We start from the raw sequence: 20,760 nt of genomic DNA, 5'->3' as shown, positions 1-20,760 counted from the left end.
AAGTAAATATTTAAATAATACCATGATGCAATCCACATTGCCAATATGCAATAAAATAACACACATTAACTATTAACAGTATTTAATCATTTGACTTTCCCTGTTAAGTCTGAATTTGTTTACATCAGGATTTAGACTACAGTGCATATCATAAGCATTCACCCTCTTGGAATTCTTCACATTTTATTGTGTTACAAAGTGGGATTCAAATGTATAATTTTTTTTTTATCTACACAAAATACTCTAATGTCAATATATATATATATACACACACACACAGTTGAAGTTCACATACACTTAGGTTGGAGTCATTAAACTCGTTTTTAAACCACTCCACACATTTCTTGTTAACAACTATAGTTTTGGTAAGTCTGTTAGGACATCTAATTTGTGCATGACACAAGTCATTTCTCCAACAATTGTTTACAGACAGGTTATTTCACTTATAATTACAGAGCATGGAAAATTCCAGAAAATGTCATGACTTTAGAAACTTCTGATAGGCTAATTGACATAATTTGAGTCAATTGGAGGTGTACCTGTGGATGTATTTCAAGGCTTCCCTTCAAACTCAGTGCTTCTTTGGTTGACATTATGGGAAAATCAAAAGAAATCAGCCAAGACCTCAGAAAAAACATTGTAGACCACCACAAGTCTAGTTCATCCTTGGGAGCAATTTCCAAACGCCTGAAGGTACCACGTTCATCTGTACAAATAATATTACTCAAGTATAAACACCATGGGACCACGCAGCCGTCATACCGCTCAGGAAGGAGACGCGTTCTGTCTCCTAGAGATGAATGTACTTTGGTGCGAAAAGTGCAAATCAATCCCAGAACAACAGCAAGGACCTTGTGAAGATGCTGAAGGAAACCAGTACAACATTTCTTTATCCACAGTAAAACGAGTCCTATATCGACATAACCTGAAAGGCCGCTCAGCAAGGAAGAAGCCACTGCTCCAAAACTGCCATAAAAAAGCCAGACTACGGTTTGCAACTGCACATGTGGACAAATATCGTACATTTTGGAGAAATGTCCTCTAGTCTGATGAAAAGAAAATAGAACTGTTTGGCCATAATGACCATCGTTATGTTTGGAGGAAAAAGGGGGAGGCTTGCAAGCCGAAGAACACCATCCCAACAGTGAAGCACGGGGGTGGCAGCATCATGTTGTGGGGGTGCTTTGCTACAGGAGGGACTGGTGCACTTCACAAAATAGTGTGAGCAAGGAGGCCTACAAACCTGACTCAGTTACACCAGCTCTGTCAGGAGGAATGGGCTAAAATTCATCCAACTTATTGTGGGAAGCTTGTGGAAGGCTACCTGAAACATTTGACCCAAGGGAAACAATTTAAAGGCAATGCTATCAAATACTAATTGAGTGTATGTAAACGCCTGACCCACTGGGAATGTGATGAAAGAAATCAAAGCTGAAATAAATCACTCTCTCTACTATTATTCTGACATTTCACATTCTTAAAATAAAGTGGTGATCCTAACTGACCTAAGACAGGGAATTTTTACTAGGATTAAATGTCAGGAATTGTGAAAAACAGTTTAAATGTATTTGGCTAAGGTGTATGTAAACTTCCGACTTCAACTGTATATATTGTTTAGATTAATGACATTTTTTTATTTTATACCTTGATTAGATAAGTATTACAGCTGTGAGTCTTCTTGGGGTAAGTATCTCAGAGCTCTGCACACCTCGATTTTTGTAAATGATTATTTTCTACAGTAAATCATTCAAGCTCTGTCAAGATGTTGGTGATCATGGCTAGACAGCAGTTTTAAAATCCTGCCATAGATTTTCAAGCAGATTTAAGCCAAAACTAACTTGGCCACTCAAGAACATTCACTGTCTTGGTAAGCAACTCCAGTGTAGATTCGACCTTGTGTTGTAGGTTAGGTGCTGCTGAAAGGTGAATTCCTCTCCCAGTGTCTGGTGTAAAGCAGACTGAAGCAGGTTGTCCTCTAGGATTTTGCCTGTGCTTAGCTCAATCTCATTTCTTTTTATCCTGAAAAACTCCCCAGTCTTTGCCGATGTCAAGCATGCCCCTGCCATGATGAAAATAAGGATAGTTATTCAGTGATGTGTTGTGTTGGATTTGCCTCAAACATAAGGCTTGCATTTAGGCCAAAATGTGTATTCCTTTGCCGTGTTTTGGGTGGGTAGTGTGTAAAGCATCTGTAAAATTTCCACTAACTATCTACTAACCCTTATTCTAAACATAACCCTAACCGTAAGATAACCCTAACCACAGTTACTTATCAACAGATAGTTTGACCTTAATGGCATATTGACAGTATGACCGTCTGTAGAGCATCTACAGATGGGACTATCCAAATAGGTATTTTAACATGGTCACACTAATCACATTGCACATTTAGTAATGACAAATGCATTTGAAACTTCACACACAGTAAAACATTTATATGACTTAATACAATGATTTTATCAATAGGAGTGGAGGAAAAGTTACGTGTGTTGATAACCACACCAAAGTAATAAAAAGACAGCACTTCAAAAAGTCTATTTCACACGAACGCCCGCTGAATTTGCTAGATCCTTCCATTTTGATTTTTGGCACAAATGAAAGTATGGCACCGACTTTCCCATGGGTTGATGTTTCAGCATTGTCTCAGTGAAAAGTTTGGTGTTTGACTAGCCACGTGCAACAGGCACACGCAGTTTCAAGCCTGCTAGAGTTTGGTAGACGGACAAGCAATATCCCCCGTCGTAGTACGGATGAAGCCTGAGCTGGAATGGGAAAGCAACAGAAGCTGGCTAGCTTTAGAAAACTGAGTAGATCTACTGTAGCTTGCTTCGTCGTACACCCCTCTTGTCTTTGTAGTTGAATCTGTGCTTGAAATTCAATTCTTGACTGAGGGACCTTGTATGGGGGACAGAGGAAGGGGTAGTCATTAAAAAAATAATGTCAACCCCTATTATTTCACATGTAACTTGTGATTTGTTAAGCCACAATGTTACTCCTGAACTAATTTAGGCATGCCTAAACAAACGGGGTGAATACTTATATGTAACAACTTTATTTTAGTCATTTAATTCTTATTAATCTGTATACATTATATTATTTAAATTCTTTTCACTTTGACATTATTGAGTATTTTGTGTAAATCCATGACAGGAAAATGACAATTAAATCTACTTCAATCCCACTTTGTAACCCACCAACGTGAAAAAAATCCAAGGCGGTGAATACTTCTGATGCCCACTGTATGTTAGCCAGCCCTACATAGACCAGTTGCCATGAATATGTTAATCATTCACCTAATTCAACATTGACCAGTGGCCATGGTTTACCCACAATGCTGTCCTTCTACATAATACTATATGATTCTGTGGTGTTGCGTTGTGAGCGAATACACACAGTTAATAAATTATCTGCTCTAGCGTTTGCTCATTTCAAAAAATACTGTCGGTTTAAATGACCAATGCATCTAAACTGAATTATTAATAAATATGAAAATTAAGAATGTCAATGCTCAAAAACATTACATTAGTATGCACTTATTAGGCAAACATAATGAAATTACTTCTCCCTCGTACATTCTTTTATTAGCCAACTCCTAAATTAAACATCCAATTTCAATGCAACGGAATGAACAAGCAAATACTCTTCACAGTGATAGGACTGTTATGCATTACAATGAGAATGCCACTTCCCCTTGATCCACCACAACTGACAACTTATGCAGAACTTTGTGTTTCTGTGAGAGAGTATCAAAAGAGGAGTCCTCATTAACAAGTGGAGACGAGACATGGCACGGTTTAAAAACAAGGAAATGGAACAGGGTGCAGCTGTGCAGTCAGGCTGCAGACCCAGCCACCAAAGAGACCAGACTGGCCTTCGCAATAATTACCCCCGCTGCTCTAGCTTTCAATCAGCTCCCTCTCAAAGGTCCCTCTCCTCTTTCTTCTCTGCTCTCCCTTTAGTCCGGGTGAACGCGAGAGAGAGCCGTGAATGTTGTTGTGATGTGCCGTCATTTTCCTCTCCTGTTTAAACATGAGCTTCCTGACACAAAGCCCTGGTTTGATATGCATGTGCTCATCTGCTCGCCCGGCACAATCAGACGCTGTTCAAATCAGCGCCGTGTCAGCCGGCCGTGATTACCTGCCTCGGGCTGCCGTGGCGCAGGGAGGGATGGAAGGAGGGAGGGAGAGTGGCGGGCGGGAGGGTGCAGCCATGGTTCCAGATGAAGTTGAGTAGACCAGAGAGCAGGGAGCACAGAGCAGTCATCAGGTTATCAACATGGCAGGGAGCAGGAGGCTGAGTCGGAGACTGGGCGGGCGGGCTGGATATGGGTGGGCGGGGGTTGTTTATGGGGTAACCCAGGGTCTTATTACTGGGTTTAATCCTGCATGGCCACCGGCTCTCTGTCGGCCTTGGCTCTCTTCTTGCCCCTCCTCAGCTTGTAGACGTGGAAGGTCTTGTTTTGGAACACGCGGGTGAAGAGGGCTGTGTAGGCAGGGCCGTCTGTCTTGACGGACTCACAGAAGCGAGGGTGGGAGGCGTGGACCAAGTCTGGGTCGTTGTCCCCAGGGCCATCCATGATCTAATCCAAAAACACATTAGATGCATTCAATATTAGATGCATTCAAATAGTACCCTTGAGTTAGATTTGTACCACAAGGATCCAGGGAATTCAATAATTGACCCCCCCAAAAAAATCAGTTTTTGTTATTCTCTCAAAGATTTCTGAGTTGAGCCAATCAATACGTGATGTGGACGTGGGGTTCACATGCAGTGAAACATTACTAACCCCACATTCACCACTCGGGAAGGATGAGACTACGCAAGGCAAGCATGCCTCCAGAAACCCAAATAACCAGTGACTCATTTATTCTTAGCATCAAAAGCGGGAGGAGAGAAAATACATCTTCCAACCAGCGGTGATACGCAGATCAGAGGAGGATGAATCTCCAGACCCGATGCTGCCTGTAATTGAGCCCTTTCAAAGCAATCATACTTTGATGTGTCTATGATTGACAGAGGCTGACAGACAACATGTGATTTAGAGAGAGCACATGCAAACACACACACGCACACCCACCCAAAACAACCCTCCCCATCCCAATCTCACTCTCACAAACACCCGAAGAATCTATCCCTCCCTCCATTTCTCTCATACTGAAGAGGTCCAATCAATATTTCTCCTATCAGCTCTCGGAAAAAAAGTAGATTTTAACCAAACAAACGCACATCAAAAACACTCACGCGTGTACATGCACACACGTGCAGTCATACATTCGTGAAATAGCTGGCATCACATCGCAGAATCCCAAACCCTGCCAGAAATGACACCTACATGTCCGTTGGCCAGATCCAGCAGGTCTCGGAGCCTGCAGCCCCGGCCATGCCTCCTCTCGTAGCAGATGCTGTCCTCCATCACCACGAAATCAGCCCCCGCCGTGCGCAGAATCCCGTGGACCTCCTCTGGGGATTGATGGGCGTAGATCTGATACACCTGAAACGACCAGGAGGAGAGAAACACACCCAGGGGACAATACACACACACACACACACACACGTAAACATGGAGGACAACACAGTACAACACAGGGCTCAGATAGACACACACACACACACACACACACACACACACACACACACACACACACACACACACAGGCAGGCATGACTTATTGATAGAGAGTTGGCTATGAGAGACCTTGTGATGAGTGTTAACAGTGGGCCGTGCTGGTGCTGGGGGCTGACCCCTCTGTGACGCTGAGTGGCAGACAGACACGCAGCAGGGTGGTGTGGAGGGAGCATTCCGCTCACGTCCCCCAGGCAGAGCCAGAGCCCCCGAACCTGAGGAGCGAGCCCTCCCTCGCTTCTCCCTCCCACAGCTGCAGAGCTTCATTAGTCAGAGTTCTGCCTGCAGAGCTTCGTGAGGCCCCGCACCGCCGCACGACACAGAATCACACGCCGTAGAGCACCACCCACAGAGTGGCAGAACGCTCTGTACCCAACCATCCAGCAGCCGTGCACCATCTCCTCTCCTGTCTGCCTGCCTCCCCCTCACCTAGCCCCACGCGCTGCACTGTCTAACGAGCTTTAGCGACGGTTCACACCACCACAATTCATCTATGCATCTGACAAATGCTACTTGCCATCCCTGGGTGAGATGAAAACATGGCGTTGTCTGGCTGATAAAGTCGCACGCTTCTGTTAAACTGAGGGGAAAGCCAGACAGGAAATATAAGTGACTGATGGCATGCTCTCATGCTGAGGCTTATGGGACTCCATTTCTCCCGCCGCGGTTGACGTCCCCTCCATGCTAATATCACAGCACAGGTATACGGAAGTGGTGTCCTCTCCTTGATAGCATCGTCACCCGAGTGAGGGTCATGCCTTTGAGTTCCGTTACAATTGTGGAGACGATTTGAACACGGCCCTTTTCTTTTCCACGTGGACAGTTTAATTCCCTGGTTGGACTGGCTTTAAAATGGAATTGACCCCCAACCCTGGTCATCACATATTTACAGGTGAACCGTTTTCTCTGTATTACTCTCCTCTCAGGTCAGGTCTTGTGCAGACATACACTTTTTTAAGTATAGAAGTAGGATAAGGATGAAAGGGTTTGTTTTACCTGTCTGGTCCTCTCTCTCAGAGCTCGGTCTTCATAGTGTGGGTGGTTAGTCAGGACTCTCCCTGTGCACAGTTTGATCCCAGCCAGCAGCTGCATGCTGCCAGCAAACACCGCCTTCTTGGGGGTCTTTGAGCTGGAAGACAAGGAAGAAGATATCGGCGTTTATACTGCTGTACGCTACACAGAGGGCCATGCCGCGTGCGAGCATGATCCGCCACAGAAGATCCACCGTCGGCATGCTACAGCCGCTTCTCAAACCTGGGTAGAAGATGTTAACATGCTGTAGAGCCGCTGCATTTGTGTATTTATCAAAATGGGATTGGCGGTTGGTTTCTCGTGACTCAGTAGCAGGCTAGTACCATATTGATGTCCGTACTTGGACACTGCAGGTATTCTTTACTCAGTGCCATCAAGTCCTTTTACAATAACCAGATGTGAAAAACCTTTCCTTTCTTCTTCACAGCTACAATGACGCCAATATAGATTCTTTTAATTAAAGAACAAACACTGTACACGCCAGCTAAAAGTTTTGCGGAGGAACAACTTCAAGGAGAGATTCTAAGGCTGCTCGGAACATATCATTGACCTCGGACAAATAAAGCATGTTCATCTTTCTTTCGCAAAGGAATCTTTGTCAAGACGTTTCTAGAGAGGTGGCGAGGGAGGACTCACAGGAAGGACTCAGCCCGGTGTGGAATGTTTGACATTAGAACAGCCCAAAGAGCCTGACTCGAAGTAGAGCCTTGTTGTTACCACAGCCCAACCTTGGCCTTCTCATAACACTGATCTCCGCTCATCGACACAGGGACTGCACACGCCTGAGAGCCCCCCTCTAACCAGCTACACAACCCGGGGGGCATTTTTTGTTCATCTAACACAAGCCACAACACTGAGAACAGAACAATCGTTACGTTTACAATCTGAGCTGTGTACACTCTCCGGCAAGTCTGATTGCATGGATACACTCGTGTGGAGAGAGAGCGCACGTTTCCACTCACGGCACCAATTTACAGTAATAATTATATTGGTGGTAATTGTTGGTAACAACTGAGAAATCATGTAATTTCAGGCAGAAACAAGCAGCACAGTGTGTGCATAGTTGTTTGAGAACCACCTGTCGAGCTGCTGTTCAGGTATTTCACAAATCAAGTAGGCAGTCGAGAACAGCACAAAAGAGCATAAGAAAAAGGTTGTTTGCTCAAACACACACACACACACAGGTAGAATTGAATTATTTCAGTTTAATTCCCCGAATTAAATTATTTCAGTTTCATTCCCTGGCGGAGGAGCCATTGTATTATCTATATTAGAAAAGGAAATCAAATCACTCTGTAACTCGGTAAGAGATCATAGCAGAGCCTCTTTCACAGCAGCTATTATTTCTTCCATTCCTCATGTTGATTTGCCGTTCAAATCCCCATTACAGAAAAAGAGGGGAATAGGTTGAGACCGCTGACTCCCTCTGGGCTGTGGGGGGAGAGATGGGACGCCCCCGCTAGGAGCATCAGCAGCTTGCGGGGCTAATCGCCAGCCACCCTGGGCTGTGTGATGAGGTGATGGGGCTGACCTCTGACATGCTCTTCCGGGTCACTTCCTCCTCTCCGGGGGAGTGTGCGTTTAATTACTGCATATTCAAGTGGGATTCCTCAGACCTCAGCTGATTTCTATTTCAAATGTATATTCTGGTATCTAAATGCCTGCCGCCCCGGTGACATTACAAAAACGTATTAATGATGTTAATAGTGAGGAGGACACGGATGGTGATTAAGAGTGAAATTGGTATGCATGAATGTGCCTGTGCGTTACTTCTGCTACATGCAGAGGTGGGACTATGTCATGCAGTAAATTAACAGCATTGTACACCTGTTGATGCACACTTTAAAGTGGTAGTGCTGCCGGCAGAGAGAGAAAGAGAACAGATTGGTAGACACTGAAACTTTCCACCTATCAGAGACTGGAGGAGGAGGATAGCCTAGTAACGTCTACACAGCACGAGTCCAAGAGAGGCAGGTACGGGAGGGGGATGCTAACAGCACTGAGGTGCTAACGGCTGGGATTTGTAGGGAGCTCAGGTACGGCAGAGATGGAGATAGAAACAGAGATGGGCCTGTCACGTCCGTCCTAAGATCCTACAGCTCCGCTCATCCTATCTGACTGCTCTGCTCCCAGCTAGAAGAGATGGATCACCACAGATATCGGCTGTTACACCAACCAGCCACTATAATGGCCAATTCAATTGCCACAGAGTTCGGAGACTGAGTGGAGGGTGATGATTGATTGATTGACTGACTGATCGTTTGAGAGAGGGATGGTTGGCAAAAATTTCATTATAAGCAATTTCACAGTGGGCGAAGTTACAAGCTTTCTATCGATAATATCCTGAGGAGGGGAATAACTGTGGTTCATACGAAGATAGACAGAGTTTTACTTACTGCTACTGACATACTCTGGAGACTATGTATAATAAGGGGAAAACTTCTAATTTTGACAAATTATAAGGAAGAGAAAAGTCAAGCTGACAGAACGACAATTAGCAAGGAGATGAAAGTGGAGGATATGAGAGTCTGAAAAAACATGAAGAAATCCACAGTTTACAGCCTGAAAACGTCCTCTTTGTTCCAGTAGTGAACCGAAATTACAGCCGCTCTTACAGCTACAGAAGTTTCCCTGGGAAAACAAAAGCGTCATTTGTCTTCATTATTCAAAAACAAGGCAACATTCTGAAATAACTCAGCTTTCCAGAATCAAAGGATGGCGTGACAATATTAACCACCGAACAAAAGAGGGGAAATTAATTGCATGGCAGCCAATGCTCTAAATGATAAGGGTGTCTGTGATGACGGTGCCTCACAACGCTGCCCAAGACCGTAATGACAAGGCACCAGCACAACTTAAAGGGCACCATCAAGCGTGGAGCCAGCAAAGTCAAGAGAGAGAACTTATCAAGCGTATTCACACACAATGGCGAGCTACCTACCACTGACTTCTGAATGTGCATTTAGCAAGAGGAAGCTGGAGGGACTCACGATTACAGACTCAGCTTTAACTGAAAAAGAAACGGTCGGCAAACCAGTTTCATCAAGGAAGTCCAGGCTGCCAGAAGAGCTGCTTGACAAACCGTGATGCCCACGAATGTATTGATGTTTTAGCAGGAGTACATCAGTATTCTGGAGCTGTACGTTTGTGTTGCTTCTTCTTCTCTCCTTAATGTCTCTTGATTAAATCTCCTGAACTCCTCAGATTTATTACAATGTAACTATTTAAAAAGCGCCCATGGATACACGGTATGTTCAAGTACATTCGGCAAGATTACCATAACAAACCAATAAGTACTTCATGTAAATACTGTGAATGAGACAGAAATATATTTTCCCCGTTTTTTGGGGTTTTTTTTCTTCACATTCCCTCTGAATTTGTGATAATCTACAAACAAGATCAGCTTTGCTATGCCCAAGTCTCATGAAACACGATCACTGCTTAACTCTTTCATGTTAAATGTAATTAGCGCAAGGCAAGAGGCTTAATGCGCTAGCACCAGTGAAGGTAACTCGACACGCTAATCCTCCGAGCAAATTGGATTTTCTCTGGAGGCAGAGAGACTGTGTTATTTCACACAGTCTTTTTAAAGGTCTGTCCTCCCAAGTCAGTCTCTCTCAGAGCCAAGGAGCCACGCCAAATTCACCTCCATCTCTTGATCACATCAGGACTGATTGGCTTGATAAAAACCCTTCCACAGGGGCCCGGGGCCACGGGCTGAACCGCTGCCAACAGCTGGGTCCTCTCCAGACCTCCATTACTTATTCATGCGCCACAGCTCACCAAATCTACATTTCACATAAACACATGCAGTCACAGGCAACGATGGCGGAACTTGATCTGTGGAACAAAGCTAACCTGATTTGCGGTCGTTTGACATCTACGCACGTGTGCATGTACGTCTGCGTATGTGCGCACATTCAAGCAGAAATACATCGGGTTTTTACCTAATCCAGGTCATCAGCTCAACGGTGTCAGGGTCGTAGAATTCTCTCAGTTCTGATAATTCCGTCATCAGTTTGGGCCAGAACTACAGAGAAACAGCATGGAGAAAAATACTCGAAATAACCAAACTCCACAGAAACACATCAGCTCACAATAATCACTTCCATATAAACCAAACGCATCCATTCACACATCCCGATGACTGCCAATGTCTCTGTGCAGTTGATAGAGAGAGCCAAAGTCCTTAACACACTAGTCACCGGCCAGTTGCCGCTTCCATTTTTAACTCCATTTCAGTTCACAGATACTGCAATTTCTGTGGGTGAGAAAATATTGTACTGCAAATTGTGATGAAATAGCAAGGCAAATGTCTCACCTTGTAATATAGAAAACACAGAATGACAAGTGGAAGCGTGTACCTGATCAGCCTCAGCTGCAAAACGAGAGAGAAAATTACCAGGGTGAACATTACAATCTGTTGTGATATTTCGTTTCTCTGTACAGGCATGTTGGTGGTCGTTGGTTGTTACCATACTGCCACCTACTGGATAAGGTTGTAACTGTTCAGCACAGTATAAGCAAGCAACCATTCCAACATGTTCCTACTGGCTCAGTGTAGGACTGGGACCATCTCATGGTGGAATGCAGAAGCTGCTAACCGGTACTGTGCTCATTCTTCTGTTAAAAGAAACCTTAGGGATCGGAGCTGTTGCCTTTACCTTTGTTTTAGTGTTACAGTGAATCATGTTAAGGCAGAGGGACCACAGCTCCTTGCCACACACGCCATAGGCAGCAAAGGCACACATATGGCCAGTCCACAGATATTTCATTCTGGAGAGAGAAGAACAGTGTCTTTAAAAGATCAGAACAAGCTTATTTCAACTTTTTTTCTTAACTGTGCAAAAATGTACTTTGCATTATAAGGATATTATCAGCAGCGTTCTCCTCATATTATGGGGCAGCAAAATAAACATGACAAATTGGAAACGGTGTGTAATCAAAACATTTGACAGATAAGGAAAGAGCAGTTTGGAGAGAACAAGAGTGGAGAGAGAAAAAAAACACGAAAGACCTGGGGAGGACCACTCAGACAGAGGACAGATGGGCAGATTAAACAGAGAGAAGAAGAAGGAGAGAGAGATAAAGGAAGTAGATGTTGTATATTCAGCATAATTCCAGACCTGTCGGGAGAGATATCATCTTGAACAAGCAGCGGAGCTCACCTCATGGTGCCGAGCGCCAGGAGGCCGAAGAAGACGGTGTGTAACAGATTGTAGGCGACATCTGCCCGCATACAGATCGGCCGCGCCTCGCATCGGCCTTTCGGCGGCCGCCCGACCGCTGAAGAATCACTGAGAATAACATTGATGCATAATACATAAAGGCGAGGGCTGGAGACATTAGGCAGATTATTCCGTTTGTCTTTCGCTCTCCTCCAAAAGGTTAACTGGTGTATCTGAAATGAGCCTGTAATGATTAGCTTGTGCGAGGGTTGAGTGCCTGGGGGTCCAGACTGGGTTCTGATAACTGGAATGAGAACAGAACAAAAGGATAGGAGGAGGATTCTCTCTCTCTCTCTCTCTCTCTCTCTCTCTCTCATCAAACAGGAACAGAACCACACAGTGAGACGTGACATGCTCAGATACTCACAGGGCCTTAGGGAGAGGACTCAGAGGATTGTTGTGATGCTGCCCGCCACCCACTACCTCAATACATTCTATTAGGTCTCCACACAGCTGGAGAATTACGGAACTAACTGACAGCAGTGGCATATGAGTGGCTAAATCATTATAACATGCGCAAAGACTGTGGTCGAGTAGTAAAGTGGGCTCTAAGTACATACTGTACTACGACCCTAGAGATGGGGGTTCAACACCTGTGTGGTGTTCAACCCTCCTACGGTGTCTCCTCTTCATCTACCTCCCCGTCGGTAGCTAAACTGTCTAAATAAAGCATATACAAACACAAAAAGGAGATCCTCTTTACTAATTATTAAAAGAAGAATTAATGAATCACTAATTCAAAAGAATAATGACGTGATAGATGTGTGGGCTACCAACAAGCAACCTCTTGAACTCTACTCCATCTCAGTGTTTTGAAGCCGGATAAGACAGGCCTCGGCATGACAGATGGTGAAGGAATTTAAGGAAACAGAATGAAGAAAATAAGTGACAACACAATAAAAATGTGGATCAGCGTTGTAATATGCACATGGGATTAAGGCTGATGGCGTTCGGAAGCCAGGGACCCGTTATGTCCGGGGCATGACTCAAGCATATGTGGGCTGTGTCCGAACGTCCTTCTCAGTCCACAGCCACAGGAGGATATCCAACTTACCAGAGGTTGGCCAGTGTTACCAGCGCCAGCATCACCAGGAGCACAATCAGGGTGACGAGGTAAGGGTATGCCAGCAGAGTGCCAGCCAAGCGGTCAAACGTGTCCAAGGGAAGCAGCCCAAAGGCTTCCTCACATAGGTACAGACTGGCATCAAAATCTCTGAGAGAAAGACAAGACCAGACCAGACCAGACAAGACCAGACCAGACCAGACCAGACCAGACAAGACCAGACCAGACAGGGAGACACAGAGAGAGAGAGACACACAGAGAGAGAGAGAGAAAGAAAGACAGAGAGAGAGAGAGAAAGAAAGACAGAGAGAGAGAGAGAAAGAAAGACAGAGAGAGAGAGAGAGAAAGACAGAGAGAGAGAGAGAGAAAGACACACACAGAGAGCGAGAAAGACACACACAGAGAGCGAGAAAGACACACAGAGAGCGAGAAAGACACACAGAGAGAGAGAGAGAGAGAGAGAGAGAGAGAGAGAGAGAGAGAGAGAGAGAGACACAGAGAGAGAGAGAAAGAGAGAGAGAGATGTTGGCAGGCTCTTGTAACACTGGCTTTGAGTATTGACATAGCAGTTGTTTCCTTCAGTTTGCTGTATACTTAATCTGAAATACTACAGCACATTTCCTCTGTGTGTATAAATTACATTTAATATGCGATCAATGAAAGGGGTTTTATCAGGATTCTACACTGAGTAAGTGTCAGTTAGTGAATAATTAAAACACGATGAAGGAACTCAGTGTATACTACCTCGTAGGGCCCAAGCCAAATTTGGACTTTATGAATTTAAAGATGTGTTCATCAGATCGGAGCTGCAATGCTTGCTGTACAAACATGAAGATACACAAGGAAAAGAGATAAGGTCAGGTTATGCATGTCTGAGTCAACATGAAACAGCCAGACCTTTAAAAACAACATTCCTTAGAGGCAAGTTAACATCAAGTACATTACAGACGCATAGTTATTCCCATGTAAATTTCAGTTATATGCTATATTTTGAAACAGCTGGAAATACAGTACCGGTCAAAAGTTTGGACACCTCCTCATTCAAGGGTTTTTCTTTATTTGTACTATTAAGTACATTGTAGAATAATAGTGAAGACATCAAAAACTGTAAAATAACAAATCAAAATATATTTGATATTTGAGATTCTTCAAAGTAGCCACGCTTTGCCTTGATGACAGCTTTGCACACTCTTGGCATTCTCTCAACCAGCTTCATGAGCTAGTCCCCTGGAATGCATTTCAATTAACAGGTGTGCCTCGTTAAAAGTTAATTTGTGGAATTTCCTTCCTTCTTAATGCATTTGAGCCAATCACTTGTGTTGTGACAAGGTTGGGGTGGTATACAGAAGATAGCCCTGTTTGGTAAAAGACCAAGTCCATATTATGGCAAGAACATCTCAAATAAGCAAAGAGAAACGACAGTCCATCATTACTTTACGACATGAAGGTCAGTCTATGCAGACAATTTCAAGAACGCCTCTTCAAGTGTAGTTGCAAAAACAGTCAAGCGCTATGATGAAACTGGCTCTCATGAGGACCGCCACAGGAAAGGAAGACCCAGTGTTATCTCTGCTACAGAGGATAAGTTCATTAAAGTTACCAGCCTCAGAAATTTCAGCCCAAATAAATGCTTCAGCGAGTTCAAGTAACAGATACATCAAATGTTCAGTGGAGAGTGCGTGAATCAGGCCTTCATGGTCGAATTGCTTTTTGAATTTATGAATCCAGGCTGTGTAAGGGCTAATTGAGAGTGATGGAGTGCTGCATCAGATGACCTGGCCTCCACAATCACCTGACCTCAACTCAATTGAGATGGTTTGGAATGAGTTGGACCGCAGAGTGAAGGAAAATCAGCCAACAAGTGCTCAGCATATGCGGAAACTCCTTCAAGACTGTTGGAAAAGCATTCCAGGTGAAGCTGGTTGAGAGAATGCCAAGTGTACACATTTATTTATTTATTTAACTAGGCAAGTCGGTTAAGAACAAATTCATATCTACAATGACGGCCTACCACGGCCAAAACCGGACGATGCTGGGCCAACTATGCGCCGCCCTATGGGACTCCCAATCACTGCAGGATGTGATACAGCCTGGATTCGAACCAGGAACTGGCACCTCTTGCACTGAGATACAGTACCTTAGACCGCTGCGCCACTCGGTAGCCCAAAGTGTGGCTACTTTGAAGAATCTAAAATCTAAAATAGATTTTGATTTGTTTCAAACTTTTTTGTTACTACATGATTCCATATGTTTATGTCATAGTTTTGATGTCTTCACTATTATTCTACAATGTAGAAAATAGTAAAAAGAAAAGAAAAACCCTGGAATGAGTAGGTGTCTCCAAACTTTTGACTGGTACTGTAAATGTTTTCACGACGTCCTCCTGACTTCTGTGTGCCTTTCTCCTGGCTTCTCCACAGCTCATAACACACATAGATGACTTGTTATTCATTCCTGGTGACAGGAGGAGGGGGGGAGGAGGAGGATGTAGTACAAGTCTCAGGGCTCACCTTGGCTAAATAATGAATAGTGAACGTTAGTGCAAGGACGAGGACGGTGTGAAGGAGCAGCTTTCCCAGCCGCGCTGCGAGACCTCCGGTCTTCAGCCCTCTCTCCATGGAACACAAGGCAAAAAGACAAAGAGCTTTCAAAAATACAAACAGTATATCAGTGCATCATGACCACTGATATTGCACTTACTGTATATCAACACTAAAATAAACCAGTCAAATCCCTGGGGTTTTAAGAGGAACATATGGTATGTGTTTGGTCTCACCTGGAAGTGCTTGACAAAGAGAGCGGCCACAATGAAGCTGAGAGCCAGAGAGCCCAGGATCATGGAGTTACAGAACTGCAGCAGCCACACGGACAGCAGGCTGCTTACCTGGACTAGGTACAGGCAGGTCACCTGGAGAGAGGAATCGGTAATAACATATGCTATTTAGCAGACGACTTTATCCAAAGCGACTAACAGTCCTGTGTGCATACATTTTACGTATGGGTGGTCCCAGGAATAGAACTCACTACCCTGGCATTACGAGCACCCTGTTCTACCAACTGAGCTACAAAATCCATACCCTGCCTCAACCCTAGCCATAGGCTCAAAGATTTGGCATGGGCCCTCAGATCCTCAAAAGGTTCTACAGCTGCACCATGACAGCATCTCGACTGGCTGCATCACCACTTGGTAAGGCAACTGCTTGGCATCAGACCGTACGGTGCTACAGAGGGTAGTACGTACGGCCCTGTACGTCACTGAGGCCGAGCTGCCAGCCATCCAGGACCTGTGTACCAGGCAGTGTCAGCGGAAGGCCCTAAGAATTGTCGAAGACTCCAGGCACCCAAGTCATAGACTGTTGTCTCTAACTACCGCACGGCAAGCGGTACCGGAGCACCAAGTCTGGGACCAAAAAGCTCCTGAACAGCTTCTACCCCCAAGCCATAACACATAACAGTTCATCAAATGGCCACCCTGACTATTTGCATTGTCACCCTTTTTTGGGGGCACTGAATCTCTTGCACTGGCTCTATGCACACTCAATGGACTCTACCCACACGTTACACTGACACTCCAACACACACTGACGCCACACACACTGCTGTTACTCTGTTTTTTATCTATCCTGATTGCCTAGTCACTTTTACCCCAATCCACATGTACATATTACCTCAATTACCTTGTACCCCTGCACATTGATTCGGTACCAGAACTCCTTGTATATACTTCTTTTTAAAAACTTTTTAACTTTGCAATGTTGGGAAAGGGATTGAATCTCGGCTCAGGAACAAAATAATACAACACACACACACACACACACACACACACACACACACACACATATATATATATGTGTGTAAGGGCTATATATACACGAATGCAATGCTGTGATGGTGATGTGCATGCTGAGAGAGGAATGATGTCACAGACCTGTTCTGTGGAGATGAGGTCCAGACAATCCAGGGTGAAGATGATGAGAGCCTGAACCAGCAGGATGAACTGATTAAACTGCCAGGTGAGGCAGAAACACAACGTGGCCAGGAACATCAGCCACAACACCACCTTCTGCTCACAGGAAAGGAGTGGACGGACAACACAGATCACATTATATCCAACCACTTGACCTCAAAACAACTTAGAAGATACTTCATTTGATAGTGAGTCAGTCTATTTCCACAGATTTTCTCTTCATTCTCCTATTCTGGTGTAATTGTAGTGTGTGTGTGTGTGTGTGTGTGTGTGTGTGTGTGTGTGTGTGTGTGTGTGTGTGTGTGTGTAGAGAACAGAGGAGATGATGGTGTCCTCTGCTAGGTGAGTGTCTACCTGCTGGATGGGTTTGAGGTGAGGCCTCAGGTAGCAAGTGATGGCAGCTATCTGGAGAGCGAAGAAGGGCAGGGACCAGTTCTCCCTGAGAGAGACGGTGAACTCCACCCGCGTTGTGTCCACTCTGGAACACAATCACAGACCACCACCATTTAATTGTCCATTCAGATCTTAGGTCGAAGTGGGCATTTTAGGATTGGCCTTGTGACAGCTTGCTGTAGGACATCAAGTTTGTCCAGTAGCTATAATTGTAGAAACTGTGAGCCAGACTGTATCTGCTCTCTTGCCAACTCCTTATGGACTTGAGTCATGTTTAGCCTGAGAATGACAACGGAGTAGGCAAAAGCACCAACAGATCTGGGACCAGGCTAACACGTCTAGCCTTTCAATGAATCATTAGTTGGGTGTGCATGGTGAGATGTATACCTGTTGAGGATGTACCAGACTCCAGTGAGAGCCCCTGCTAGCCAGGAACCACTGAGCAGCCAGCTGGTGATGAATAGGGCTATAACATACACCGCTTGGAGAGAAAACACGGTGTAGATATAGAAATACACTGGCTCCAGGTAGGCCTGAAATAACACACACACACACATCAATCATCTCCATTATTATTTGAAATGCCTTGTTAGTAGACGTGGTCTCTGTGTTACCTGTATGGGTAGAATCCTATAGAGAACACCTAGGAACACTTCCTGATAGATGTTCATGCGTCGCAGGAGGTTGATGGTTCTCTTGGATTCAGTGGCATTATCACTGATGAGCTCTGAAAGACCTGATCACATACAGACAGAAATAAGGCGCTTTCTTAAAGTAACTGTCCAGTGTTTCCAGATTTCTATGAATGATGTTGGAATGGTATAGGTGTACACCAACAACAGAACAAGTGGTGAGGAGGAGGACTTTAACGTGTCCGGAAGTGACTTCACCATTCATTTTCTGGATTCAGGTTCAATCAAACATCATCTGAAGCGTTGTTTCACTGTTGACAGTGACAGCTGATTTCGGGATTGTATATCGATTCGCTCTCCTTAAATATTTGTCATCTGATGTATTCGTTTCAGTCTCAGAGTTGCTCTGCGGTCCTTTTGGCCGCCAGCTCCTGATATCAGGGCATAAAAACTACAATCTGTGCCCTGAATTAGCCTAGTGTACATGCGCGCCCGGCTACAGTATATCCTGTCCCGGGCTCGTTTTCCCCGGATTTCCCCGGCTAAACTAGCTGAAGTACGCTACTAGTTTCTGTCCTCATTGCCAAATACTGCACCCTCAACTTCAAAACTTCTTTGCTAGTTATACGTACAATCATGTACCTAAGAAATTCGCTGGAAAGAAACTTGAAACTGATTTATTGTCTTGTTGAATAGTCATGACTGGTTTGAGCTACCTGTTGGGTTTGAGCTACCTGTTGTGTTGGAAAACAATGGCGGCGAAGGATATCATCGCTACTTAGCACGGATCCAAGTTCAGTTTTGAGATCCACTGGCATCATTGGCGTAGGGTGACAATGGGCAACCTCTCCCCGCTTGGCTCGATGGGATATGTAGTGATTTTGCCAACAGAGCCATATATGTATACAGTCTTGTACCCTTCACCTTTCCTAAAATGACTATCGTATTTGTTGATTAAATCTGACTTTATTAGTATAATGAGGAATCCAGGAATGTCACAAGATAATTGACACAAGAAAACTAGAGGAAAATCGCAACTCTACAGAGTGCCAATGGCTACAATGAATGGCTAAATGACTTGGGACACGAACGGCCAGCGGAGCTCCTCCTCCTCACTACTCTATGGTGTAGGTGTAAACCAGTCATTCAAACTATGAATGCAAGCAGACTACTGATTGGCCAGCTCATCCTCCTCAGAAGGATGTCATCATCCTTCACGAGGAAATAACAAACATTTTTTTAAAAGGTCTGTAACTTTTAAAAAGAGAGATTTTCACTGGAGAGTTACTTTAAACTTTCTGTGACTGGTCCACTTTCAGTATGTAGTCTAATACAGCAACTCATTCAAAAACAAATGGGCTCTAACTTCTCCGGAGTTATAGGGTCTGAGATACTAATGCCACATTTGGGATCTTACATAAAACTCTGCTGAGTCATAATGCCGGGATAAGATCACTCTAACTCGGGCAGATGGAGTCATGTAAACAAAGTGCGATCGTGTTTCCAGTCTGCTGGGCAAGAGCGTTATTGAATTACGTTTGGTTTCAGCAAACAGTACCTGGAAAATAGCAATAAAGATCTGAGGTTTCACTCCAGCCCTGGCAATGTCATCACAACTTTGAGTATGGCTGTGATTAGAGCCAGGTCAAAATGACTGAGCTACGCCCATGCATAAATACAACAGCACCCCATCCTGAGAGGTCCTGTTAAAAGATTGAAGTATGACTAAGGTCACTTACAATGCCATTTTTTTTCTTCCATCGTCTCCCTTTTTAACTAGCGTTGTTACCGTGGTTACATAACAAGCCATTGGTCAAATACCTCTCCCATTGCATAATGATGAAGGGACCCGACCAGACAGACATGTGGACCGAGGGGTATGCCAAAGCCCTCTGTCTCGCTATTTAAGGACCTCTATTTCAGCAAACACCGTATAATTAAAACAGGGGGAATTAATTTGATGAGGGCGAAAAAGATGACTGTCCAGTTTCAGAGCAAAGGAAATGTTCGAAAAGTGAATGGGCTCATTTCCAGGGCATTGAGTTCTGAACGAGCACTTGTGACCATAAAAGGTTATGATTCTCAGTGGCCTCTGTGTTCTTTCCCCTGAGATGACCAGTAGAATAATCTGAGGGGTATATGGGAGTAGGGGGGGGGGCTAGCCTATATCTACTGTGGCGTGCAGGGAGTAACGGTCATCGTACCATACCTTGCTGTATGGAGGGAGCTCTCAACATCTGTTTATAGTACGAGTAGTACAGGCCACATTCTGTCCGAAAGGATATTTCACGCTCAACTTCCTGAAATATAAGTAGAGATGGAAATACATTTACAAAACATGAAACAATATAAAAAAACAAAATATGAGTTCTACATATGAACAACAGGTACAGTACATTTGGAAAGTATTCAGGCCCCTGGACTTTTCCCAGATTTTGTTATGTTACAGCCTTATTCTAAAATGGATTAAATAGCCCCCCCCCCCATCAATCTAAACATAATACCCCATAATGACAAAACAAAAACAGGTTTTTAGAATTTTCTGCAAATGTATAGAAAATAAAAAACTGAAATATCACATTTAAAGTCAAGGGATCTGAATACTTTCCGAATGCACTGTATCTGGCTAAACTTTACAGAACAAATGTCAATGAATGTACAGCCGTTAATACCGTCTGGGCCATAAACATTTTGACTATAATAGACAGGTGCAGTAAAAATGTGTGGTTAAGAATGAGGAAGTGAAATATAATGTCCTTCCCCGAGACATCGTGCTGGATACGCAACATTACTGATGTCCTGTGGGAAATGACAGATAGTAT

The 20,760-nt window shown here is 44.3% G+C and overlaps 1 protein-coding gene across 5 annotated transcripts in view; it reads right to left on the bottom strand.

Annotated features, from left to right (window-relative positions):
* Window positions 1-2,011: 2,011 nt before the first annotated feature.
* Window positions 2,012-20,760, bottom strand: part of LOC106562039 (probable C-mannosyltransferase DPY19L3) — a 38,384-nt gene continuing 19,635 nt past the window's right edge. For all 5 annotated transcript variants that reach the window (XM_014126567.2, XM_014126566.2, XM_045689051.1 and 2 more), the window contains 16 exons: window positions 20,148-20,238; window positions 17,921-18,042; window positions 17,694-17,839; window positions 17,268-17,391; window positions 16,875-17,009; window positions 15,723-15,854; window positions 15,457-15,558; window positions 13,691-13,764; window positions 12,938-13,096; window positions 11,824-11,952; window positions 11,320-11,431; window positions 10,977-11,033; window positions 10,603-10,685; window positions 6,620-6,752; window positions 5,333-5,491; window positions 2,012-4,579 (listed from right to left, as the gene is read on the bottom strand). In XM_014126567.2, coding sequence (XP_013982042.1) covers window positions 4,376-4,579; window positions 5,333-5,491; window positions 6,620-6,752; window positions 10,603-10,685; window positions 10,977-11,033; window positions 11,320-11,431; window positions 11,824-11,952; window positions 12,938-13,096; window positions 13,691-13,764; window positions 15,457-15,558; window positions 15,723-15,854; window positions 16,875-17,009; window positions 17,268-17,391; window positions 17,694-17,839; window positions 17,921-18,042; window positions 20,148-20,238 — 1,962 coding nt within the window. In that variant the 3' untranslated portion in view covers window positions 2,012-4,375. The remainder of the gene's footprint in view (window positions 4,580-5,332; window positions 5,492-6,619; window positions 6,753-10,602; window positions 10,686-10,976; window positions 11,034-11,319; window positions 11,432-11,823; window positions 11,953-12,937; window positions 13,097-13,690; window positions 13,765-15,456; window positions 15,559-15,722; window positions 15,855-16,874; window positions 17,010-17,267; window positions 17,392-17,693; window positions 17,840-17,920; window positions 18,043-20,147; window positions 20,239-20,760) is intronic.

This window comes from Salmo salar, chromosome ssa11 (assembly GCF_905237065.1).
Source record: "Salmo salar chromosome ssa11, Ssal_v3.1, whole genome shotgun sequence".
Lineage (NCBI taxonomy): Eukaryota > Metazoa > Chordata > Actinopteri > Salmoniformes > Salmonidae > Salmo > Salmo salar.
The sequence above is the reverse complement of the archived record's forward strand: the minus strand, read 5'-3'. Positions and strand labels throughout refer to the sequence as shown.